A 16,809-nucleotide genomic window follows, 5' to 3' on the forward strand; every position below is an offset into this window, starting at 1 on the left:
ATATATATTAATGAACACTCACCATATATTATATATATATATTAATGAACACTCACCATATATTATATATATATATTAATGAACACTCACCATATATTATGTATATATATTAATGAACACTCACCATATATTATATATATATATTAATGAACACTCACCATATATTATGTATATATATTAATGAACACTCACCATATATTATATATATATATTAATGAACACTCACCATATATTATATATATATATTAATGAACACTCACCATATATTATATATATATATACCGTATATACTCGAGTATAAGCCGAGATTTTCAGCCCAAATTTTTGGGCTGAAAGTGCCCCCCTCGGCTTATACTCGAGTCACGGTAGCGGTGGGGTCGGCAGGTGAGGGGCTGAGGGCGCTGAGGTATACTTACCTAGTCCCAGCGATCCTCGCGCTGTCTCTGCCGTCCCACGGGCTTCGGCGCTGCAGTTTCTTCCTCTCTTCAGCGGTCACGTGGGACCGCTCATTACAGAAATGAATAAGCGGCTCCACCTCCCATAGGGGCGGAGCCGCTTATTCATTTCTCTAATCAGCGGTGCCGGTGACCGCTGATAGAGAAAGAAGCTGCGGCACCGAAGACAGGAGGGGACAGCGCGAGGATCGCCAGGACTAGGTGAGTATGTTATATTCACCTGTCCTCGTTCCAGCCGCCGGGCGCCGATCCATCTTCCCGGCCGGCGCCTCCATCTTCCCGGCGTCTCTGCTCTCTGACTGTTCAGGCAGAGGGCGCGATGACGCATATAGTGTGCGCGGCGCCCTCTGCCTGATCAGTCAGAGCAGAGACGCCGGGAAGATGGAGGCGCCGGAACGAGACGCCGGGAGCTGCAATCAAGGGAGGTGAGTATGTGTTTTTTTTTCTTTATTGCGGCAGCGGCGGCACAAATTTATGTGGAACATCTATGGGGCACAGTGAACGGTGCAGAGCACCGTATATGGCACAGCACAGCTATGGGGCACAGTGAACGGTGCAGAGCACCGTATATGGCACAGCACAGCTATGGGGCACAGTGAACGGTGCAGAGCACCGTATATGGCACAGCACAGCTATGGGGCACAGTGAACGGTGCAGAGCACCGTATATGGCACAGCACAGCTATGGGGCACAGTGAACGGTGCAGAGCACCGTATATGGCACAGCACAGCTATGGGGCACAGTGAACGGTGCAGAGCACCGTATATGGCACAGCACAGCTATGGGGCACAGTGAACGGTGCAGAGCACCGTATATGGCACAGTGAACGGTGCAGAGCACCGTATATGGCACAGCACAGCTATGTATGGGGCACAGTGAACGGTGCAGAGCACCGTATATGGCACAGCACAGCTATGTATGGGGCACAGTGAACGGTGCAGAGCACCGTATATGGCACAGCACAGCTATGGGGCACAGTGAACGGTGCAGAGCACCGTATATGGCACAGCTATGGGGCACAGTGAACGGTGCAGAGCACCGTATATGGCACAGCACAGCTATGGGGCACAGTGAACGGTGCAGAGCACCGTATATGGCACATCTATGGGGCACAATGAACGGTGCAGAGCACCGTATATGGCACAGCTAGGGGGCACAATGAACGGTGCAGAGCACTATATGGTTCACACCTATGGGGAAATATGAACGGTGCAGAGCACTATATGGCACAGCTATGGGGAAATAATGATCTATTTTTATTTTTGAAATTCACCGGTAAATGCTGCATTTCCACCCTAGGCTTATACTCGAGTCAATAAGTTTTCCCAGTTTTTTGTGGCAAAATTAGGGGGGTCGGCTTATACTCGGGTCGGCTTATACTCGAGTATATACGGTATATATTAATGAACACTCACCATATATTATATATATATATATTAATGAACACTCACCATATATTATATATATATATATATATATTAATGAACACTCACCATATATTATATATATATATATTAATGAACACTCACCATATATTATATATATATATATTAATGAACACTCACCATATATTATATATATATATATATATATATATATATATATTAAATGAACACTCACCATATATTATATATATATATATTAATGAACACTCACCATATATTATATATATATATATATATATTAATGAACACTCACCATATATTATATATATATATATATATTAATGAACACTCACCATATATTATATATATATATATATTAATGAACACTCACCATATATTATATATATATATTAATGAACACTCACCATATATTATATATATATATATATTAATGAACACTCACCATATATTATATATATATATTAATGAACACTCACCATATATTATATATATATTAATGAACACTCACCATATATTATATATATATATATATATTAATGAACACTCACCATATATTATATATATATATAAATGAACACTCACCATATATTATATATATATTAATGAACACTCACCATATATTATATATATATTAATGAACACTCACCATATATTATATATATATATTAATGAACACTCACCATATATTATATATATATTAATGAACACTCACCATATATTATATATATATATAAATGAACCCTCACCATATATTATATATATATTAATGAACACTCACCATATATTATATATATATTAATGAACACTCACCATATATTATATATATTAATGAACACTCACCATATATTATATATATATTAATGAACACTCACCATATATTATATATATATTAATGAACACTCACCATATATTATATATATATTAATGAACACTCACCATATATTATATATATATTAATGAACACTCACCATATATTATATATATATTAATGAACACTCACCATATATTATATATATATTAATGAACACTCACCATATATTATATATATATTAATGAACACTCACCATATATTATATATATATTAATGAACACTCACCATATATTATATATATATTAATGAACACTCACCATATATTATATATATATTAATGAACACTCACCATATATTATATATATATTAATGAACACTCACCATATATTATATATATATTAATGAACACTCACCATATATTATATATATATTAATGAACACTCACCATATATTATATATATTAATGAACACTCACCATATATTATATATATATATATTAATGAACACTCACCATATATTATATATATATATATATTAATGAACACTCACCATATATTATATATATTAATGAACACTCACCATATATTATATATATATATTAATGAACACTCACCATATATTATATATATATTAATGAACACTCACCATATATTATATATATATTAATGAACACTCACCATATATTATATATATATTAATGAACACTCACCATATATTATATATATATTAATGAACACTCACCATATATTATATATATATTAATGAACACTCACCATATATTATATATATATTAATGAACACTCACCATATATTATATATATTAATGAACACTCACCATATATTATATATATTAATGAACACTCACCATATATTATATATATATTAATGAACACTCACCATATATTATATATATATTAATGAACACTCACCATATATTATATATATTAATGAACACTCACCATATATTATATATATTAATGAACACTCACCATATATTATATATATATTAATGAACACTCACCATATATTATATATATATTAATGAACACTCACCATATATTATATATATATATTAATGAACACTCACCACCTCGGCAAGAGCGGAGATGACTTTCCCCAGAGTGGTCAGAGATTTATTAATGTTCGCACCTTCCTGAAACACAAAACATCACAAGATTATTTCTCGCTGCATTTTGCGCCCGCTGCCAGGTACGTATAGTGCACTTTCCAATTTTTGCATTTCTTTCTTAAATTACCATGACCTCTACAAGTTGTAGAAATACATATGGGAAACTATCGGCAACTTCAAAAACTAGTTTAGCAGGAAATCTTCGCAGGTTACAATCTGTGGTAAAGGCAGCAGGTCGTGCTCAACATGAGAGAGGAAAATGCAGCTTGACAAGTGCTAAATGATGCACCCATCCAACCGCACCGCACTCCTGGCGGCTTCATCACAGCTGAACCCTGCGGCAAAACGGGCATGAATGCACAGCGAGCACTTGTCAGGATCTCTCTTTGTGCAGCTGCATTTATTAATAGTGATGAGTGAACGTGCGCGGATAAGGTGTTATCTGAGCATGCTCTGGTGCGGAGTGACTTTGGCCCTGCAGCTGCATGTCTCGCGGCTCTTCGACAGACAACACATGCAGGGATTTCCTGTTTGTTAGGTAATGCCTGCATGTGCTTTAGCTATCGAACAGCCACGAGACCTGCAGCCGCGGGGACTCAAACTTATTTTTCAAGCACGCTGAAGACACTCGGTAAGCACCCGAGCACGTTCGCTCATCGCCATTTATTAACCAAGCATAGAGAAATCATGTATTGGACGCCATACCTGTTTAACCAGAGTGGAAAGATCTCCGTTTTGTCCTCACCATAGGCCCAAGTATGTGTCCTGATATGTGGACCGGCTGCGGGTCTCCTGACACAAACTCAACAGCCTCATAAATGCCCAGATGGCTGCCGAGATCAGTTCAGTAAACCCGCAGCCAATCTGGACGTCAAGGTTCATACTTACATCGTGAATACTGGGCATATGAAACAGGACTTCTTGGCACCCCCATAAGGAGGCCTACTAGAAGTGCCTGCTATGGGGGGGTCTCAGCGTAAATGGAAAAGTGTATGTGCTGGGATCTCATAGAATAAAATCAATGGCCTACTGCAACTGTTCCCTTCCGTCCCCATGATAACACTTCCACCCACTACTCTACCCTCGTTGCATGAAACCAAATCACATCCAGATTAAATTTTCTTAATGCTACCTAGCCAGGAAAGAAGCAGCCATGTGAGAACATGGGCATAGTGGTGGAGGACGTTATCTGGATCCAAACAATGGTCCTATAAGGCAAAGACAAGTAGTGTGGCGAATAGTGCAGACTTTGTCTTGTCATCTGGGATATGATTTACTCAATAGTGCGACGGAATAGATCTAAAGTATACAGGACTCTGAATCCAAGACCTAATAACAGGAGTTCTTGGAGACAACAGGACCGTGCGATGCTCATGATCAATACTTGCTTTTAGTCGGGTCCCCTTGGCTCCGGTGGAATCGGCTCTTTCGCTCCCGGCCAGATCTACCAGACTGATTTTACTGACCTGAAGAGGAAATTCAGGATTAATGACACCAGAAGACGGAACTTCCTAAATGTGAACCTCAGATACAAAGTCGTCAACGGAGAACTTATTAAAGTCATCCTTAACTTGCCTCACATTGATCGTACGTCTGGTGTCATGTATAAAGCACAAGTAATATCAATTAAGATTATTCATACAAATACTTTAAAATAAAATATGATGGAGCTGTTCTGCAAATGTGGCTACCAGCCGCTGCTCCTAGAGGATCCTGCTTCAGTAAGTGACAAATTTAAGGGGTTTTTTAAGTTATATTCAAGGTGTCAGCCGGGTTTCCCACTGCAAACAAGGCACAGTATTTTGTGGGGATCATCAAGAGAATGTGTGATAGAAACCCAAATACGTCAATATTACACCGATCCGTCCTTCCTACCTTCTCCGTGGAGAGATTGGTCTCGATGTCGAGCCTCCTCTGGGTGAAGACTATGGTGAAGACTGCATGGGAGCGGCTGCTGGTCTCATTCATGTTTGTGGCTGCCACAGTCCTGGCAAGAAAAAAAAGACAAGCAAAAAAAATGGTAAGTTCTAATATATTTATTGTGGATTTGTATAAAAATGGAATAAGAAGGTCCGATTACATGCTATTTAGGTGACGGTTTGGTATGGTCTTTGTTCCCCAAATTAATGACATCCTGAGGGATCCAAGACTTATAACATTCCAGATATCTGTGGATGAGTTTGGTCTGTATCCCTATAACATTCCAGATATCTGTGGATCAGTTTGGTATGTATCCCTATAACATTCCAGATATCTGTGGATCAGTTTGGTATGTATCCCTATAACATTCCAGATATCTGTGGATCAGTTTGGTATGTATCCCTATAACATTCCAGATATCTGTGGATGAGTTTGGTCTGTATCCCTATAACATTCCAGATATCTGTGGATGAGTTTGGTATGTATCCCTATAACATTCCAGATATCTGTGGATCAGTTTGGTATGTATCCCTATAACATTCCAGATATCTGTGGATGAGTTTGGTATGTATCTCTATAACATTCCAGATATCTGTGGATCAGTTTGGTATGTATCCCTATAACATTCCAGATATCTGTGGATGAGTTTGGTATGTATCTCTATAACATTCCAGATATCTGTGGATGAGTTTGGTATGTATCTCTATAACATTCCAGATATCTGTGGATCAGTTTGGTATGTATCCCTATAACATTCCAGATATCTGTGGATCAGTTTGGTATGTATCTCTATAACATTCCAGATATCTGTGGATCAGTTTGGTATGTATCCCTAGAACATTCCAGATATCTGTGGATGAGTTTGGTATGTATCCCTATAATATTCCAGATATCTGTGGATCAGTTTGGTATGTATCCCTAGAACATTCCAGATATCTGTGGATGAGTTTGGTATGTATCCCTAGAACATTCCAGATATCTGTGGATCAGTTTGGTATGTATCCCTAGAACATTCCAGATATCTGTGGATGAGTTTGGTATGTATCCCTATAACATTCCAGATATCTGTGGATGAGTTTGGTCTGTATCCCTATAATATTCCAGATATCTGTGGATCAGTTTGGTATGTATCCCTAGAACATTCCAGATATCTGTGGATCAGTTTGGTCTGTATCCCTATAATATTCCAGACATCTGTGGATGAGTTTGGTATGTATCCCTATAACATTCCAGATATCTGTGGATGAGTTTGGTCTGTATCCCTGTAACATTCCAGATATCTGTGGATCAGTTTGGTATGTATCCCTATAACATTCCAGATATCTGTGGATGAGTTTGGTATGTATCCCTATAACATTCCAGATATCTGTGGATGAGTTTGGTATGTATCCCTATAACATTCCAGATATCTGTGGATCAGTTTGGTATGTATCCCTATAACATTCCAGATATCTGTGGATGAGTTTGGTATGTATCCCTATAACATTCCAGATATCTGTGGATCAGTTTGGTATGTATCCCTATAACATTCCAGATATCTGTGGATGAGTTTGGTATGTATCCCTATAACATTCCAGATATCTGTGGATCAGTTTGGTATGTATCCCTATAACATTCCAGATATCTGTGGATGAGTTTGGTATGTATCCCTATAACATTCCAGATATCTGTGGATCAGTTTGGTATGTATCCCTATAACATTCCAGATATCTGTGGATCAGTTTGGTATGTATCCCTATAACATTCCAGATATCTGTGGATCAGTTTGGTATGTATCCCTATAACATTCCAGATATCTGTGGATCAGTTTGGTATGTATCCCTATAACATTCCAGATATCTGTGGATCAGTTTGGTATGTATCCCTATAACATTCCAGATATCTGTGGATGAGTTTGGTCTGTATCCCTATAACATTCCAGATATCTGTGGATGAGTTTGGTATGTATCCCTATAACATTCCAGATATCTGTGGATCAGTTTGGTATGTATCCCTATAACATTCCAGATATCTGTGGATGAGTTTGGTATGTATCTCTATAACATTCCAGATATCTGTGGATCAGTTTGGTATGTATCCCTATAACATTCCAGATATCTGTGGATGAGTTTGGTATGTATCTCTATAACATTCCAGATATCTGTGGATGAGTTTGGTATGTATCTCTATAACATTCCAGATATCTGTGGATCAGTTTGGTATGTATCCCTATAACATTCCAGATATCTGTGGATCAGTTTGGTATGTATCTCTATAACATTCCAGATATCTGTGGATCAGTTTGGTATGTATCCCTAGAACATTCCAGATATCTGTGGATGAGTTTGGTATGTATCCCTATAATATTCCAGATATCTGTGGATCAGTTTGGTATGTATCCCTAGAACATTCCAGATATCTGTGGATGAGTTTGGTATGTATCCCTAGAACATTCCAGATATCTGTGGATCAGTTTGGTATGTATCCCTAGAACATTCCAGATATCTGTGGATGAGTTTGGTATGTATCCCTATAACATTCCAGATATCTGTGGATGAGTTTGGTCTGTATCCCTATAATATTCCAGATATCTGTGGATCAGTTTGGTATGTATCCCTAGAACATTCCAGATATCTGTGGATCAGTTTGGTCTGTATCCCTATAATATTCCAGACATCTGTGGATGAGTTTGGTATGTATCCCTATAACATTCCAGATATCTGTGGATGAGTTTGGTCTGTATCCCTGTAACATTCCAGATATCTGTGGATCAGTTTGGTATGTATCCCTATAACATTCCAGATATCTGTGGATCAGTTTGGTATGTATCCCTATAACATTCCAGATATCTGTGGATGAGTTTGGTATGTATCCCTATAACATTCCAGATATCTGTGGATGAGTTTGGTATGTATCCCTATAACATTCCAGATATCTGTGGATCAGTTTGGTATGTATCCCTATAACATTCCAGATATCTGTGGATGAGTTTGGTATGTATCCCTATAACATTCCAGATATCTGTGGATCAGTTTGGTATGTATCCCTATAACATTCCAGATATCTGTGGATGAGTTTGGTATGTATCCCTATAACATTCCAGATATCTGTGGATCAGTTTGGTATGTATCCCTATAACATTCCAGATATCTGTGGATGAGTTTGGTATGTATCCCTATAACATTCCAGATATCTGTGGATCAGTTTGGTATGTATCCCTATAACATTCCAGATATCTGTGGATCAGTTTGGTATGTATCCCTATAACATTCCAGATATCTGTGGATCAGTTTGGTATGTATCCCTATAACATTCCAGATATCTGTGGATCAGTTTGGTATGTATCCCTATAACATTCCAGATATCTGTGGATCAGTTTGGTATGTATCCCTATAACATTCCAGATATCTGTGGATCAGTTTGGTATGTATCCCTATAACATTCCAGACATCTGTGGATGAGTTTGGTATGTATCCCTATAACATTCCAGATATCTGTGGATCAGTTTGGTATGTATCTCTATAACATTCCAGATATCTGTGGATGAGTTTGGTATGTATCCCTATAACATTCCAGATATCTGTGGATCAGTTTGGTATGTATCCCTATAACATTCCAGATATCTGTGGATGAGTTTGGTATGTATCCCTATAACATTCCAGACATCTGTGGATCAGTTTGGTATGTATCCCTATAACATTCCAGATATCTGTGGATCAGTTTGGTATGTATCTCTATAACATTCCAGATATCTGTGGATGAGTTTGGTATGTATCCCTATAACATTCCAGACATCTGTGGATCAGTTTGGTATGTATCTCTATAACATTCCAGATATCTGTGGATGAGTTTGGTATGTATCCCTATAACATTCCAGATATCTGTGGATCAGTTTGGTATGTATCCCTATAACATTCCAGATATCTGTGGATGAGTTTGGTATGTATCTCTATAACATTCCAGATATCTGTGGATGAGTTTGGTATGTATCCCTATAACATTCCAGATATCTGTGGATCAGTTTGGTATGTATCCCTATAACATTCCAGATATCTGTGGATGAGTTTGGTATGTATCCCTATAACATTCCAGATATCTGTGGATGAGTTTGGTATGTATCCCTATAACATTCCAGATATCTGTGGATGAGTTTGGTATGTATCCCTAGAACATTCCAGATATCTGTGGATGAGTTTGGTATGTATCCCTATAACATTCCAGATATCTGTGGATCAGTTTGGTATGTATCTCTATAACATTCCAGATATCTGTGGATGAGTTTGGTATGTATCCCTATAATATTCCAGATATCTGTGGATCAGTTTGGTATGTATCCCTATAACATTCCAGATATCTGTGGATCAGTTTGGTCTGTATCCCTATAATATTCCAGATATCTGTGGATCAGTTTGGTCTGTATCCCTATAATATTCCAGATATCTGTGGATCAGTTTGGTATGTATCTCTATAACATTCCAGACATCTGTGGATGAGTTTGGTATGTATCCCTATAACATTCCAGATATCTGTGGATCAGTTTGGTATGTATCTCTATAACATTCCAGATATCTGTGGATCAGTTTGGTATGTATCTCTATAACATTCCAGATATCTGTGGATGAGTTTGGTATGTATCCCTATAACATTCCAGATATCTGTGGATCAGTTTGGTATGTATCCCTATAACATTCCAGATATCTGTGGATCAGTTTGGTCTGTATCCCTATAATATTCCAGATATCTGTGGATCAGTTTGGTATGTATCCCTATAACATTCCAGATATCTGTGGATCAGTTTGGTATGTATCTCTATAACATTCCAGACATCTGTGGATGAGTTTGGTATGTATCCCTATAACATTCCAGATATCTGTGGATCAGTTTGGTCTGTATCCCTATAACATTCCAGATATCTGTGGATGAGTTTGGTATGTATCCCTATAACATTCCAGATATCTGTGGATCAGTTTGGTATGTATCCCTATAACATTCCAGATATCTGTGGATCAGTTTGGTATGTATCTCTATAACATTCCAGATATCTGTGGATGAGTTTGGTATGTATCCCTATAACATTCCAGATATCTGTGGATCAGTTTGGTCTGTATCCCTATAACATTCCAGATATCTGTGGATGAGTTTGGTATGTATCCCTATAACATTCCAGATATCTGTGGATCAGTTTGGTCTGTATCCCTATAATATTCCAGATATCTGTGGATGAGTTTGGTATGTATCCCTAGAACATTCCAGATATCTGTGGATCAGTTTGGTATGTATCTCTATAACATTCCAGATATCTGTGGATCAGTTTGGTATGTATCTCTATAACATTCCAGATATCTGTGGATCAGTTTGGTATGTATCTCTATAACATTCCAGATATCTGTGGATCAGTTTGGTCTGTATCCCTATAATATTCCAGATATCTGTGGATCAGTTTGGCATGTATCCCTATAACATTCCAGATATCTGTGGATCAGTTTGGTACGTATCCCTATAACATTCCAGATATCTGTGGATCAGTTTGGTATGTATCCCTGTAACATTCCAGACATCTGTGGATCAGTTTGGTCTGTATCCCTATAACATTCCAGATATCTGTGGATCAGTTTGGTATGTATCCCTATAACATTCCAGATATCTGTGGATCAGTTTGGTATGTATCCCTAGAACATTCCAGATATCTGTGGATCAGTTTGGTCTGTATCCCTAGAACATTCCAGATATCTGTGGATGAGTTTGGCATGTATCCCTCATTTCTAGGTGCTACGAAGAAGTATTGTAGTCGGCCCACAGATCAGATGATTACCATGTGGCCGGCCAGACAGATCAGTTAAAGGCGACCTCCGCTCCACCTACCTGGCCTTATTCCCGGCATCCATCAGGTCCGCAATATCTGTGTAGGAGGTGACGGCCAGCTTAGACAAGTCTTCTACATAGGGTCCGAGTAGTGGGTGTTCTCTCACCCGCAGGTTACCTTTGTTTTTAGGGTTCAGCAGGTCACGGACTCGCTCACAGTAAATTTCCATATAACTGACCTACGAGGATCATAAGAAAAATACGAGTTACCGATAGGATCCTCATCATTAGAAAACCTCAATGCGTGATGATTAGTGATGAGCGAACCTGCTGGGATAAGGTGTTATCTGCGCATGCTCGGGTCCTAACCCAGTGTCTCCAGCGTGCTCGAATAATATATCAGAGGCCCCGCAGCTCCATGTCTCACAGCTGTTCAACAGCCACAACACAAGCAAGGATTCGCTGTTTGCTAGGCAACCCCTACATGTGTTGTGGGCGTAGAGCGGCCGCGAGACATGGAGCCGCGGGGCCTCTGATATATTATCCGAGCACGCCAAAAACACTCTGCTAGCAGCCGAGCATGCTCAGATAACACCTTATCCCAGCACGTACGCTCATCACTAATAATGATCAATAATGGTCAGTTGCCTCTTTCCAATCTCTGACCCTGAAATTTTGCACCTTTTGAGCCCGATTCATCATTTGCTATTTATTTCAGTCACTTTGTTTTTTTTTTCTACTTGTATTCACAGATGTTTTTTGGGCTAAATTCATGGCACAAAACCAAAAACGCTCTTAATTTTTTGCCTTTAACCAGTGTTTTTTTTGCAACTTTTTAACATCAGAAGTCACAAATCCTTTAAAAGGTGCAAGAAATTGGAAACTGGAATGAGATGCGCCCACCTTCCAAAAAAAAAAATAATGTGATATTTGGTAAAAAAAAGTACATTTCATGAATCGGTCTAAAATAAATTTTAAAAAAATGACAAAAAAAGAATTAAAAAGTGGCACAAAAGGAAGAAGGTGCAAATACTAAGGCCACTGAAATGGAGCAAATTACTCCTGAAAAGTGGAGAAACAGCAATGATAAATAGGGACATTTTTTAATGCTGTAATAAAAAAAAAAAGGCACATTTGCAAAAAATCTTAATGAAAAATAGACCATTTTGTGTCTACAGCTCCAATCCCCACCCATGCACCAGTGCCCACCCATGCATCTCCAATCCCCACCCATGTGTTACTCTCTTTTGCCCATAATGAAGCCTGGAGCACGGAGAATGCAGGAAGACAGGACGGAGCTGTGCACATAAGATCTTTTTCCCTAAAGATCAGAATCTTGTTGCATTGGAGCAAATGAAAGAATTGTTGTAAAAGCGACCGTGCAATGTAAAAAGACGATTAATGCGCGTGATCTAGTGATCCGTGCGGTCACTGGAGATTCTCGGCACAAAGTCTCATGTTCTCTGCAGATTAAACTTTATCATTTGTCAAAAAAAAAAAAATATCCATCTATCTTTTCATTGGTTGTGATGTGGCTGGTAGAAGCCGTCCGGCTCATCAGCAATGTTTGCATTAAAGATTTAGAAGGAAGCAATGAATAATTCACGGAGTTTGGATCTTCGATTGCTTCATGTAATCAGCGGAGGGAAGTCCTGGATCTGGAGACATTTACATCTGTAAAGTGCTGCCTCTACGGAGCGGAGGTCTCCAGAATGCTTTGGTCTGAGCCCCCCGTGGCGCTGCCCCTCTAGTGGACACTTGGGGGGGGGGCGTCACTTGTGCCAATCGGCATCAGTCATCGCCGTGTACCTGGATGCAGGATCCCGCTCAGTATCAATCACTCGCGGCCAATGCAGAGTTTTATATTTCAGCCGAGATGAAGTTTCGGGTTTGATGTAGATGAAACGAGCCGACCGGGTTATATGAACCTGCAATTATCTGGACCCCATGTGAACGATCCCCACGCATTATAACGAATGAAACCCGCTCATGCCTAGAAATCTCCAACCTGTCGACGCCACGATACCGCCAGCCCCAGAGCCTTATGTGGGGGTATGTAATCCTATATAATCACATAAACCGCTCTCGGCAGAACAACGGTACAGTGGGGGATCGCAGCGAGCAGGGATGATCACTTATATTCCCGGCAGGGTTGTCACGAACTATGTACTTAATACCGCACATTACAAAGCATTAATGCTGCATCTATACATGCTTACAGAGCCGCCACAATGCCAGCCAATCCAATGCCAGCTTTCATGCCATATGTGTCAATACCCCGATGAAAGCTAGAATCTGATTGGTCACTGATCTTGTGATACTGATTGCGGGGAGGTTTCTGGATGATATACACGGTCTATAGGGACGCTGGAGAAAGCCTGGCACGGTGACAATATCGGTCGTGATGCTGTCACTACTCACCTCCACGGAGAACGACACCTCATCGTTGTTATTACAATTGATTTTTTCGAATAGCTCCTCGCATAGCTGGGGAGAGAACACGGGAGGGGAGTTAGTTTCAGTCTGTTTAATTCAGGTAATTTTTTTTTTGCTGTCCTGTGTGAGTACATGAGGAATAAAACGATTTCTGACAACCAATGTCACCTGTATCCTGCTTTTTTCAGAGGTTTTCTAGCTCTGGGGGGAGATAAAATACTACAAAACAGCCGCATGGAGGACATTATGGAGCAGTACTAAGCTGTGTAGCTGTAAGTCCAGCTCTAGGAAGCAGCAGTCCATCCCACTGCCTCCTTCTGTCTCCAACCTTCCCCTCCCCATAGGCATCAGTAGGCGTGAATAAACTGATCTGTCAGCGAGGCACAGGTGATAGGCGGGGATGTCTGGTGTCGCACACCCACCGATCTGAAATTAATGACCTATCCTAAGGACAGACCATCAATATTAAATTACTGGACAGCGCCTCTAAATGCTGTAATTAGTAGTGGAAAATTAAAAAATACCCTTATACTCCCCTCCAGTACTGACGATGTTTCTCCCAGGGGTAGAGTGACGTTCATATGTCATGTGAACACTGCAGACAATCAACGACCATTGACAGGCTGCTTCGCTCACACTTACCTCGGACGATATTCATGTCATCCAATGGAAGTGTGAGCGAATAAGGCCCTCAGTGGTCGTTGTCATAATGTCACACCAGCACTGACAACATTTTTCCATGGGGCACAACAGCATTTAAAGGGGTCTTCCAGTTTCAGAAAATCCCTGCCCCCGGCTGCAGTTTGGTTAAAAAAATCTGTTTTGTTTTCACCCTCACTGGGTCCTGTGCCGAGTCTCTTATTGTCTGCAGAGCTGGCGTGACGTCGATTGCTTTTCAACCAATAACCAAGCTCAGCGGCTCTTCCCGAGCTGACGGCATGAGACGATGAGCTCAGGTATCGGCTAAAGAGCCGTCAATGCAACGTCACATCTGTAGACAATACCCGACACCGGGAACACCAGCGGAGACTCAGCACTGGACCTGGGGAGGGAGAATCAAGCACATGTTTTTTTCATTTCTTTAAGGAGTCGTTCAAGTAGAGGACAAACCCTTAAAAGTGAACAAGACATATGATAACAGTCCAGCACCATTTTATCTTGCAAAGAGCCTACATGACGACATTTCGGCATCTTGTAACTCAATAGTGACAGAATAAACCACTAATGTCCAGAAAGTCTTTATAGGGGTCCGCATGTCCCCCGAGAGCCGTATACATAAGGATGCCACATGGCGGTGCACACAGCCGTCTTGCTACACCCCATGGTTTCATCCCATAAACACGTCTAGTTTCAGCTCTGCATCTTAAAGGGATATTTAGGGATTGTAAGACAGAGTTTGGGGAAAAATGAGAGCGAGAGTGAGGGGGGATAAAACCCCAAATCCATACCTGAGGGATAATGCCCGCCTGCGTCTCCTCCTGTTTACCCATCATAGTATAGGACTTGCCGGCACCGGTCTGCCCATAGGCAAATATACAAACGTTGTACCCCTCGAAGGCGTGCTCCAGCATCTCCTTTCCAATGTCATTGTACACGCGGCTCTGGGATGCAAAGCTGGGGTCATCCGGCTGAGAAAAGAGAAAACGTGACACAGTCAGTGAGCGCGCCATTAGACGAGGTGACCAAACTTTACTGAAGCAAGCAAATCTACAAGAAACACCATTGCTGAAAGTATCGACAGATGGATGGTCAGAGCCGGGATCAGAAGAAAATCTCTGTACAACTACCGGCAGCGCCGGCCACTTACCGAGGTGTGGGACCAGTAGGAGTAGTCAAAGCTGAAACTTTTTGCTGGTTCCTTAGGATTCTTTGGATTGAGAATACCTAAAAGAAGAAAAGGAGAAATGTGTGACTTCTTACCGGACCGTGGGGGAAAAGAGAATATGAGGACGATATACAGTCACCCGGCCCTGACTGTGCAAAATAATGTATCGTCACAAGTGGAGACTCTATACGTGCAAAACTATGGAAGCACAGGCAGGAAAAGCAGAGCAACACTGTCCCCCAAGGGTCGGAACCACAGAAATGACAGCCATGGACCCCAAATCAATGACCACCACCACCAGAGTGTCAAGAATCATGGCAATCACCATTCAGAAACAACATCAATCATGGATCCACGACCCAGAACCATGCCAACACCCAAACACTAGCAACATGGCACCACTATCACCCAGGGAGCGAGGGGCACGGAAACACGGACCCCCAGGATCCAGAACCACAGCAAAATCAACACCCAAAATGGCAGGGAAACCCAGGGACCCAGAAGTACGGCAACACCAACACCCGGGGTTACAAGGGGCAAATAAGTCATCCAGCCGATCCACCCCAACTGCTGCCAACTGTAGTGCAAGTCTTTATATTGTAATAATACAACCAGAATTATTCCGGTTATAGAAGACCAGTCGTTATCTGGGCCACAGGCAGACGAGGACTACCAGGACGTTATCTGGGCCACAGGCAGACGAGGACTACCAGGACGTTATCTGGGCCACAGGCAGACGAGGACTACCAGTCGTTATCTGGGCCACAGGCAGACCAGGACTACCAGGAGCTGACAGAGGCCACCGGGATCCGACCGCCACCTGCTCAGAGATAAGCTGCCCAGCAGATGGAGTGTCCTTGTGATTCCCTGGAAGTCTCGGCCCCACCACAAATAGCTGGACTCACCAGATTCTGAGCACTATTTCAGACTCTGCCCTTTCATCTGAAGGAGCATGGAAAGGAGGTAACGAGGTTATAACAGAAATACTTAAAGTAATATTGTCTGTAGATGCAAGTAATAAAACCTTAAGTCATTTTCCGTTAAAT

General features: G+C 40.5%; 1 protein-coding gene across 8 annotated transcripts in view; it reads right to left on the reverse strand.

Annotated features, from left to right (window-relative positions):
- The window catches only part of KIF1B (kinesin family member 1B), a 133,355-nt gene that overhangs the window by 64,855 nt on the left and 51,691 nt on the right, over positions 1–16,809 (reverse strand). For all 8 annotated transcript variants that reach the window (XM_069741699.1, XM_069741697.1, XM_069741693.1 and 5 more), the window contains exons 3-9: positions 15,746–15,822; positions 15,387–15,566; positions 13,924–13,989; positions 11,563–11,741; positions 5,677–5,788; positions 5,190–5,267; positions 3,760–3,825 (exon numbers count right to left, since the gene is read on the reverse strand). In XM_069741699.1, coding sequence (XP_069597800.1) covers positions 3,760–3,825; positions 5,190–5,267; positions 5,677–5,788; positions 11,563–11,741; positions 13,924–13,989; positions 15,387–15,566; positions 15,746–15,822 — 758 coding nt within the window. The remainder of the gene's footprint in view (positions 1–3,759; positions 3,826–5,189; positions 5,268–5,676; positions 5,789–11,562; positions 11,742–13,923; positions 13,990–15,386; positions 15,567–15,745; positions 15,823–16,809) is intronic.

The sequence above is a fragment of the Ranitomeya imitator genome, chromosome 10 (assembly GCF_032444005.1).
Source record: "Ranitomeya imitator isolate aRanImi1 chromosome 10, aRanImi1.pri, whole genome shotgun sequence".
In the NCBI taxonomy this organism is placed as follows: domain Eukaryota; kingdom Metazoa; phylum Chordata; class Amphibia; order Anura; family Dendrobatidae; genus Ranitomeya; species Ranitomeya imitator.